We start from the raw sequence: 11,715 nt of genomic DNA, 5'->3' as shown, positions 1-11,715 counted from the left end.
CTAAATTCTTTTGATTTAAAGAATTGAAAACTATCAAGTAGGCTGAATATAAACTCATCTCTTCTTGCAGTAATGACAATTACTTATTTGTATGGTACCCTTATATCTAAATAGTTATTGTGTAATTGCCCTAACAGAAGCAGAATGTTGTTATAATCATTTAAATAGTCATTATTTTGAAAATATACATTATATTAATATTCAAGATGTCTTACATTTCAACCTTTTACACAACAGTAATATACAACGTGTCTTACTTCATATTTAAATCAGAGTAATTTGTAACCATACCTTCTATTCATCATAGCAGGAAATAATGTCGGTGGTAGCTGGTAATACCACGTAAGCAACGATGAACCCAAAATAGACGAGAGCAGAAGAAAGAAAATAGCCACTAACCCTAATCTGGGTTTCCTAATGAACATAGAATTAAGGCTTTCATCAAAACATGTTGAAACATTAAATGTGACTGTTATAAAATAAAAGCAAGATTAATCTCATGAAATCACATTAAGGATAGTGAAGGTGAACTCAGTTCGTATTTATCTGGTTTGAATTGAGTCATTTTTTAATCCCTAGGCTGAAACGACTTTGGAAATATATTGTGTTCAATGCGAATTTCTTTTTGCTTCTAATCCAAACATTAACAATGCTAAATTTAACTAGGTTTTAATCATCTCTACTCAATGCACAAATCGAGAGGATTTGGCAGAAAATAAAAATTATAACTAACTTGAGCCTTATAGCTCGTATTTTTATCAATGTACGAAAACTTTGAAGCTTTTTGAAATCACTTAATTTTTAACTCTAATGTACCTTATTTAGAACCACAACTTTGGAAAATGGAAAAACATGATAGATGTTTAATTTAGTCTGGAGATAAGTTATCACATATAAGTTTTGAGATTAACTTTTTAGTTGTGGAAAAATTGTAAAAGAAACGTTTGGGCTAATCCCACAATGTTTTTATTAAACGAAAGCGTTCAAGCTCATTTACGAGCTATTCGTAAAGCAAAAAAAGACAATTTTAAAATAACGTTACGCTTAATACAACAATAAACTGTACCATAAACAGAAAAAACGTACAACAGATGGCGCATTATATCGAATTGAACAACTCTATCAGTAGCCATTATTAATTATAATGGAAATTACGTGTAAAATAATGTATTATTTACAAGTACATAGAACTACACTAACTATTAAAAAATCCACGTCTAACAAGTTGAAAGGAGTAAGTGACTAGAAATAAATATAAGTAATGTAACAAAATTAGAACTGAGACACAATACTATTTGTTGTGTAACTAGTTGGAGTACCCGTCACCTGGACGGAAGTTACGTAAATTCATTATTAATGAAAGGTTATCTTAGGACATGAAAAGTTGCTTCCCTTATACGTAATTGTGAAAAACGCCCATAAAAACTGCATAAAAAACACGAAATGTGAAACCGCAACTTTACACGTATCTCCGCATGGACCCAATATATCTCTAAACCAAATTTGGTAAAGACCCATCTACGGGGAGGAAGTAGTGGTAAAAATGCCTATAAAAACTGCAAAACTGAAAATTTGTATGTATCCCCGCATGGACCTAATGAATCTCCACACCAAATTTGGAGATCCACCCACACCCTGCCAAGTAGTTACATGGACATACAACAGACAATACTATGATATTTACATATATTATTACAAGTACAGTCACAGCAGTACTTCAAACTTCATTACAGCTAACGTTGCATCTCTATTTCTACAGTTTCTTAAGCTCATAAAGTTCGCGTATATCAACGAAAAAGGATGGATTACTCGTCAAACTAAGATAATTTATTGAACGATACTTAGAACATAAGCATTTCATTTTGTCCGAGGCCGCAATGCAACGAATGTTTCAGAAATATTTGGCACAAAAAGTTCTTAAATACGTAACTGAGATCATGAAAGGGTAACATGTGATGATGCTGAAATGATACAGTCTTAAGATGTTCCATCAAATATGACACTTAGAAGTGGTATGTGTGTAATATTACATCATAATAAGATTGGTTATCATTTACGTCACATTATTCTTCACTATCCCAATACAAGTTTCCAGTAAGAAGAATATATATATATAGAAGTAATTTAACTATACCTTGTTTATTTTATGAAAATGCATTTTGTTCAATACCATAACTCATGAAGCTAGCTAGGCTACAGCGACATAGTCTTAGTTGAAAGGTTGAATTTATTAACTGTTTATAGGCTATAAAATGTCTTATGGCTTAGAAGTCGTAGGCGTATAGAGCAAGTAATTTAGTTTTTATATATCTACAAATAAAACTGTAAAAGACAGGTAGGTATTGTAACACAAGTTTAAAAAAAATTGCTTGCAGAAAATAAAATTCATACAATCAGCACGAAAGGTGAAAGTGAGACAACTATGCGTACAACAAAGAATAAAAACCTTAATTTTTACACAAGATGCTACTGGTATTCTTCTAACACTTAACAGCATACAGTAATGCTGGCCAGTTTCTATAACTCTGGTTTAAGCACTGGATTTTGGAAGAAACAGAAACAACTTTTTCGCTTGACAAAGAAGTATATCTATATTTACCAGACTTTCATTTTAGACCAAGGTCCTTCTTTGGTATATCACAATCCAATATTGCCAACGTCAGTGATTAATCTCATTACAAACACTCTGGGTTCAGATTAACTCCCAGCTCATGCCAACTTGTACAAGCCTCTGCTCTAGCCCTTCAATTAGGTATGCATACCCCAACCATGGGAAGAGATAGCAAACAAGCTTAACCAAGTGCACAGAAGCTCTTTTGAATGATCATCGTGGTCTGTAATCTTGACTACAGGTGATGATTAAAGTAAGTTTACAAATCAAAAATATATTTCTGAATATATATAACAGAATAAAGATATATATTGTATTCTCATGAAAGAAGAATAAAATCTCAGATTTTAACTGCCACACACTCCATTCCTTTTAAGTCTTCTTAAGCAAAGGAAGAATTTAAGCAACTAATGTAATCAAATCATGTTTTCTGTAATAATCTCCTTTGACAACACATAAAAAGCCAAGACACATACACAAGAGAAAAACAAATAATAACTTCATTAAACATGCAGGCTCCATCTGTAAATAACAAATTAAAATAATACCACCAGATAAACTCAAATCGGGAATGCAGTGAAATAAAACTGGAATAAATTCAAGATAAAAAGCATTAGACATCATACACCATAAATACACTTGATATCACTACTCAAAGTTATCATAATTAAAACAAAATAAATTCAAATTTATACATAACCAGATATAACATAAAACTGGGTATGATACAAAGTGAATTCAGAATAAATATAATTAAATAAAACAAAACAAATTGAATAAAGAAAAATAAGCAAAATTCAGTATTTAAAACAATAACCAAAACGAACATTAGGTAAGTAGATGACAACACAACAAGACTGAATGGAGGTTTAGAACAAACTTAAACAAAATTAAATACAATACAGCAGAAATTTACCTTAAAATGGATTTCAATTAAACTCCATACTATGCAAACATATTTAGATAAAGAAAAAAGAAATTTGGCCAGCAACTCCAAGTAGTATAAATCTTCAGACAATATACAAAAACTTGGAAAAATAGCAGAACACGACTCCAAATGAAAATTTAGGATAAAATAGAATATGTTTTTTCTGTAAGCACTGTGTCCTTAGTCTTTAGATTGCCTGGAGTAACAGGTACTATAACAAGCTCTTGGTAGTCATTATCATCTAATAAGAATTCCCCCAGTAGACTAGGCAGTTTTCTGGTTATTGAGAAATTTAAAAAAGCAGGAATAGCCAGTGGCAAAAAAAATTAACACTTTTTTATAGCAAAAGTCAAGACAGAATGAACACTGTGGTATCTGCTACCAGCATTTCTACTACAGTTTGACTGAATTTGGTTTGCTTTGGATATTTGCACAAAGCTAGCCAATCGACCTGATGGAAGGTATCTAATGAATAGCACCCACCATCAATGCTTAGGTTAGTAGTGTTTAACAATCACTCTTATAGTGCATCCATGGCCCCAAAGTGTGGAGCAAATTTATTTTATGTGGTAAGGAGATGCAAACCCTGGACCCTCAGATCCACAATCTGTTACATAACCACTAAGCCAAGCACAGCCCCAACTTAACTTATTCTATGGTAGTCACATTCACTATTTCTAGCAGGTAAATATTTAATATTTTTGATCTGGTAATTAAAGCTTGATAAAAAAACAACCTCAAACAGAGACTACCACAATGCATATAACAAACAGAACAGTCAGCAGAAAAATTGTGGTATTACCACCTTTGCAATGGCTTCTCCATGGTTTGTTACCAATTTCACAAGAAGTTCTGGTTGCTCTAGGTTATCTGGTGTATAGAACAAGACAGAGAGCAAGATCTTGCTGTATTTAGCAAATATTTCAATTCCAAGTTTCACAAGTCTCCTAGAAACCTCTAACCAAATTCTGATCTGACAAATGAATATGGCATGTTATGAGCATTCCTGATAATTCACATGAATTGCCCACTGTCAGCCACTTCCAAGTGCAATTTCAAAAAGAAGTAATTCAGAACAACCAAGTGCAACAAAGATACAAGTGTTTCAACATTGGTCTTCACTCAGAATACAAAGAAGGAGCCCCTAATAATATTTTAACATAAGACTATACCTGAAGATCCTATTCAACGGGAACTTGTAACGAGCACAGAACACCTGCATACAATTTTGAAAAATGTTCTAGAATATGACGGAATAAAGTTATATTCATTTTCTAGGTTATGAAAGTTTTACTGGTATGTATGTTACATGGTTAACAATCATTTAGATGCGAGATAAAAAAAAAACAACATACAGAATAAATAGTAAAAGAACTTATATGTAACGATTTAGATGAATTGAGTTTTGGGCTTCTATTTACTGGTATGCTATGGTTTTTAGAAATATATAGCTACCAATATTTTTTTTAACTTATGAAAAAAATGTGCAAAAGTTTTAATTAACATAGTATCATGGGGTCTATGATAAAATATGCTAAAGTTTGACCAGCAGTAGGTGTATCATAATGTTCCTTGGATTTTTGTGGCAGAAAACTAACGTTTTTAAGATTCTAGTTTACATAAAGGGATTTGTGACTTAAATAAAATATATAAAAGTACACTTCAAGTTACTCCAGTTCCCACTGAAAGTTGTTATTCAAACAATTTGATAATATAAATAGCATCTCAACCATTACTACGTCTGTCATATTCCAACCAACCTCATCAGCACTCTATATAGTGACTTAAAGTAACATATTAATATACACCCTCCACTTTCATTCAGAAGTTATAATCTTTTTTGATTCTAATAGAGTATGATAAAATTCTAAGAATCTAGTGTGTGTGTGTGTTTATATATATGAACCTAATACTTAACATACCAAAATTTATAGAAATGCCAACAGTTATATAAAGTTTTCTAGGGTAAGTATGAGTATAGTGAAATTTATAAAATTATATAAACTAAGCTTCTTAGGAACCTATCTAGTGGTTCACATATTAAGATTTCTAAATAAATGTGGTGATACTTATGTTTTTAAGGCTCTAGTTGTCAATGAATTAGAATTTCACTGAATTAGTAGTAGCTAGGTTAAGGTTTATAGGACTAATAAAATGTTTTTTCTAGTAACATTTGCACTCATGTTTCTAAGATATTTGGTTTGTAAGCCCAAATAGGTTCAGTGAAGAGCAGGTATGTTAAGGTTTCTAGGACTAGCGATAAGTCAACTACAGACTTAGTGTTTTTGTATTACACTTTTTACGAACTCAAAACAGAGCCGAAGAATGTGTTGAAAAACAGAACACAAATAATATCTAGTTTTGAGTATATGCACATGTGGGTTTGACAACAACAACAAAACACAAAAAAAACAGAACACAAATAATATCTAGTTTAGAATATATGCACATGTGAGTTTGACAAAAATCTGAGTGTAGAATTATAAGATATATATCTATAAAAAAATATATGCAAATAACTACGAATCTAGTCAAGGGCATTAATTACAATGAGGCTTATGAACACAGTTTGCTCCTCCCTGCATTAACAAATAATCATACTTCAACTGAATTATAAGAAGAGAGACAGGGCTTTTTAACCTTCATAGTAACAAGCTACTGGGATGGCCAAAGTCAAGGTGACTGGACATGCAAATTGTTACTATATATCATGAATAAATAACCCTCTAGTTTCTAGAAGTTAATATATTTTGGTTTCTTGTGATATGAGTAGACATAACACAATCAACATGGTTAATAGAAGCTATACTAAAGTTTATATTACTAGTATCAGATATTCTAGAATTCCCAAGGCTAATAACATGCATACTTTGATCTCTAGAAATACAGAACAAGTGGACTCCTTAACATGCATGAACTGTACTAAGGTTTCCAAGAGTCTGGTAATGGTAATACTGAGATTTCTATAGAACAAGTACACATTAGTGACCTTAACTTACATTAGTGCATTAGTTTCTTAAAATCTAGCAGCAGGAAATCTAAGGTTAGTAGCCACTTAGCAACAGATCTACAAGATCTAATAGTGAGAGTTGGTTCACAAATATAAAAGTACCTGATTTAATGGGGTTGAACATTACAAAATATATTTGAACAATATATATGTTACAATATAACTGATGATAACAAGCCTTTCTTTACTGACCTTATATGGTTTTCATATAAAAATAATATAATTTTGTCTCTATTGCACAACTTGTGTGTTGCATGTCACTACCAACAAGGTCTTTTATTCAATATCAGAGTTCATAAAGCCGACTGGGCATGCAATTAAAATAATCCTGGTTGAAATGCTATTTATCTTTCTCTCTTTCTCACACACACACACACACACACACACACACATACATATAAGGCATTATGTGCTATACTGATTCGACAGCTACATGTAGAGGTTACCAAGTACTACTGACTCCATGGCTACATGCAGAGGTTACCAAGTACTACTGACTCCATGGCTACATGTAGAGGTTACCAAGTACTACTGACTCCATGGCTACATGCAGAGGTTACCAAGTACTACTGACTCCATGGCTATATGTAGAGGTTACCAAGTACTACTGACTCCATGGATACATGTAGAGGTTACTAAATACTACTGATTCCTATAATGGTTGAAATCTCTTAAACAACTTATGCCTTATGCTGGCAAAATGTGATCTACAGATCAATTGTTTGTGTGATCATACTTAGCTGACATTAGATGTGTTATAGTATTTTCTCCTGGTGGTTGTTTTAAGATAAAAACTGCTAAGATTCTGGGGTAAAATCATAGGATGACTTCATCGTAAATAATAGTTTCAAATTATATGGCTTGTTACAACTTTTCTTTTTTTAACAGTACTTTACAGAGTTGCTTAGAATTCTATACCATTTGATGCTTGAGATATTAAAGAAAAGGAATACACAGAACGGTGTGAAAGAAATGAAACCTTTAATTTTTGAATAACAGAATAGTTTGACTAAATTCAACAGCAGTTTGAAACCTTGCAACCCAGGTAATCAAAAGCTATATTCCATGTGTACTGAAATGTGAAATTCAGACTAAAGCATTGAAAAGCATTATTTACTAATTACCAACATACTTAACATATATTTATCTTTAATTCATTTATGGTCTACTAAACATTTTTGCCTAGAACTATTTTTTTTTTTGTAATTTGTTAGAAACTAATGGTGTACATAAAAAAAATACTTTCTCACAATATAATTGCATAATGGAATAAAATAATTACAAATGTTTAAAATAAAAAACAAACATTGCAAGATCCTTAACCTTGTAGAATTTACACACGTTTACTTATTGCCATCATCTGACACAAAAAAACACACCTACTCACTCTTTTCCTATGCTATAAATCCCATAGTAAACAGTTTTTGTTTTCATGATTTTGTAATGAGTGTTATCCTTAACTAATTAATCACAAACACTAAAACATTATCCTAACTTAAATGAAACAGCACCTACATATGAAAAGTTCAAAATGATTTTTCACTCTGCACTTGAACTACAGTGTTTCTCAAATGTTGACATGCCAACATTACCAATGTGCTAAGAGTATAACCAATTTTTACATATTTCCAACAAGTGGCTTTTGCCACCTAAGTGGAACAAGATTTTGCTGTATTCAAAATAAAAGAAGTTATCATAAAATCAATTTAAAATTTGTCTATTTTTTCATATTAAAAATACATGTATATTTAATTCTCTAATCAGTTCAAAAGATTCTGATCATATCACATTATCAAACAGTTCTAGTACAGTTAGTTTTATTTCAAAAAATATCTATGAATACCTAAGAATGGTATTAATAAGTTTTCTCAAAAAAAACAAACCATTTCCTTTCCTTGACAACTTTGTACATTGATAAATCCTTATAAGTTTTTTGTGCATTAGTCCAATGCCTAGTTTTGAAGTTCATTGAAAGCCTAAGGTAATTAAAATATGGATGAAAAAAATACAATAAACAAGTTTAGAATGTTTTAAAATTAATGTGAAAAATAAAACAAGAAAGCAGAGCAGTTTCACTATAGATTATAACTCCTTTACGAAAATTATCACTACAACCCATGTTAGCATAAAGTCCTCATAACCTAATACAATAATTATGTTAAATACTGGAGTTGGGCTTTTAAAGTTGAACCCTGGTAAAAAAAGGCAATATGATAAATGAATTAACAAGAAGAATTATAAAACTGGGGAAAAATATTATCACAATTTTCCTAAATTACTTAAAATATTACAATTCTGCTTTGTTTACAGTTAACCGAGAACAAATTTCAAATGCTCCAATTTCTGATTTTTTTTTCACACTTTTATGAATAAAATGTAAATACTAAAAGCTAAAAGTGTTAATACAAATACAACAAAGCTTAGCAATAATCTTAAATTTTATGAGCTGAAACAAAATCAAATAGTTAACTCCACAGATCTCTGCATAGTGTAATAATGTAATTTATCTTTAGAAGTGTTTGTGGACTGATACACATGAACAGGTAAGGTCTATTTTTTGTTGGTGTTTTTTGAGCCTATTAAAAAAAACAAAACATTAATTATGTTTAATATAAGTATTCAGTTTGGCATTAAAAAAAATTTACTATTTCAATTAAACTATTCACTTTGAAAAGATAAACCAGACTACAAAACACTTGTTCATATAAGTATTGGAGCAAATTATTGGGAAAAACTGTTTTTCAATTACAGTTATAATTTTTATCAAAACTTGCAAAGTGGATTAACAGAACACAGAAACGTATTCAATGTAGCTTTGATAACTCAGAAACAATAACATCAATGCTAAATTTTTAATATGAAAGCATACCATGCTTATATTAATTCTAGACTGCAAAATAGGATATTAAATACAAGAAATTTGTTCCATTATAAATACCAAAATTTTACTTCTGAAAACCCGACATAAGAATTTTCCTTATTACACATTATGCTCTACTAATAGGTCTAAATCTAAATACCAATCAGTCATGTTTCATATAGCTAGGTGGTATTTTGTGTATGGAGTTGTTTGACTTTTTCTTCAAGTTTCGTGTTTATAGTTTGAAAAGTTTGAACTATTTCAATGTGATCTGTGTTTATGGACTGTTAAAGACACAAACAGGATTTTCCTAACTTAACTTTGAAATCTTAATTGTTTTACATATATTTTCTTGAATTTCCTTTTACTGTATATACTAAATCTAATTAGAGTCAGTCACATAAGAATACATGTTTTAAAACATAAAACTGCATACAAGATTTCAATTAGTATATTCATTTAAATCGCAATTACTTAACCTTTTTTTTTTACACTAATACATTTTCTCAAATTTGTTTTCGTTACCTAATTTGAATGGTAATTCCATTTACACATATTCTTTATATCTAACAAATTAATTTTGTATGGACTTTTTGTCTGCTTTAGTTACCTACAATTAAACATATTTTCAAACTGAGCTGAAACTTCAAATGCATCTTCAACTGTACCGATACAGCAACATCAATGCTTCTTAAGCTGTTTTGTAATAACCGGTGTAATGCGAAACAAGATAAATCAATAATAATAGCAACAAAATTACTGCTGTAACCTTAGTTTTTCTTATGAACTAACAAACACAGGAATCAAAGATCTTTCACTTAATAGTCTAAAAAACATTGTGCATGGTTATACACCATATTACCACAATAATGAGTAGAGTTGAAATGACAAAATTCAACCCATGACTACTAATATATCTGTTCATTACTTCAAATACAGGTTAAAACATGGAACTCAAACCTGGACATTTTTCTTTTCAAAAATTCAGGCACACATGGCTCAAAATACATTTGTCCAATCAAGTTTTTTTTTGTGTATTATCCTCTGGCAAACAGCTAGTAAATACACTGAATAAACTTGTAGAAGAAATGTCTTCCACATTCAAAAATTATCAGGAAACATTGCTAATATAAAATCTATAAAACAAGGCAGAACTCTTCCAGTCCAAAGAAGCTTAAATTTGTACAAAGCAAATGAACCTGAACTAATACAATATTTGAGAACAATCTGGCTAATAAAATTTTGAGTCACTTTAAGTAGAGTCAAGAGGGAACAGGATATTCTGAAATAAAAGGACTGGAAGAGTCCACAGGGTTTTATCAATTTTCTACTCTAGTCCTACATATATCTGGAACTGTTTTTCCAAACACCATTCTTTCCAGAAAGATAATAATACACCAAAACAAACTGTAATGAAAGCTCTGCATATAGTTATCAAATACAGAGGTTATCAGTGGCTTCTTTTATGGATGAGGTCTCTCTGATTTAGGAAGCTTGAGAGGTAAGCTCTAATGTTGTTGATTTCCAGGTCTTGGAATAAAATTCTTGACTTCATCAAACACTAAACCTAAAGGGGAACAGAAAGATCGAACCTGTTAATGTGGGACTCTTCCAGTGTCTTTCAGGAAATCCCAGTTTATATGTGTATAATTTTTTTTTTTTTTTTGTCACAAACTCAAATAATTCCTACTGAGCTCAAGTATTTATTCATTTTGATGAAAAAACTATTAGACTAATTACATCATCATCAGAATCTGGAAACAATTTATTTGTTATACAAGAATCACAGTCAATGTTTTACATAAAACTAATAACAGTATTAGACAGTGGCAACAATGGGTGAGAATTATAAAGATAAGTAGTTAATGGATTAGAAAAAAACATGAGACACAAACTCCCCATGTAATTGTGGCCTGCTAATAGCAAGACCTCCTGAATAAATTTTCTGGTACTTGAAATAATTTTTCAGGATCTACACACACTTCTAAGTTTTTATGTAACTTAATAAAACTTGTACAGACAGACATATGGAATAACCAAATGCAGGTGAACAAAGTAAGACGATGTATTGAGAGACATATGGAATAACCAAATGCAGGCGAACAAAGTAAGACGATGTATTGAGAGACATATGGAATAACCAAATGCAGGCGAACAAATTAAGATGATGTATGAGAGACGTATGGAATAACCAAATGCAGGCGAACAAATTAAGATGATGTATTGAGAGACGTATGGAATAACCAAGTGCAGGCGAACAAATTAAGATGATGTATTGAGAGACGTATGGAATAACCAAGTGCAGG

At 30.9% G+C, this 11,715-nt stretch overlaps 1 protein-coding gene across 4 annotated transcripts in view; it reads right to left on the bottom strand.

The window, feature by feature from the left end:
* LOC106466697 (mitogen-activated protein kinase 14-like) overlaps window positions 1-11,715 on the bottom strand; it is a 65,413-nt gene that overhangs the window by 6,995 nt on the left and 46,703 nt on the right. For 2 of the 4 annotated variants that reach the window (XM_013927013.2, XM_013927020.2), the window contains exon 12: window positions 9,628-10,976. The exons of the other annotated variants lie outside the window; for them this stretch is intronic. In XM_013927013.2, coding sequence (XP_013782467.1) covers window positions 10,918-10,976 — 59 coding nt within the window. In that variant the 3' untranslated portion in view covers window positions 9,628-10,917. Of the gene's footprint in view, window positions 1-9,627; window positions 10,977-11,715 lie in introns of those variants that run through there. 4 annotated transcript variants of the gene reach the window in all.

Source organism: Limulus polyphemus, unplaced genomic scaffold (assembly GCF_000517525.1).
Source record: "Limulus polyphemus unplaced genomic scaffold, Limulus_polyphemus-2.1.2 Scaffold75, whole genome shotgun sequence".
Taxonomy (NCBI): Eukaryota; Metazoa; Arthropoda; class Merostomata; order Xiphosura; family Limulidae; genus Limulus; species Limulus polyphemus.
Note: the sequence above shows the minus strand (reverse complement) of the source record. Positions and strands in the feature narration are given on the sequence as shown.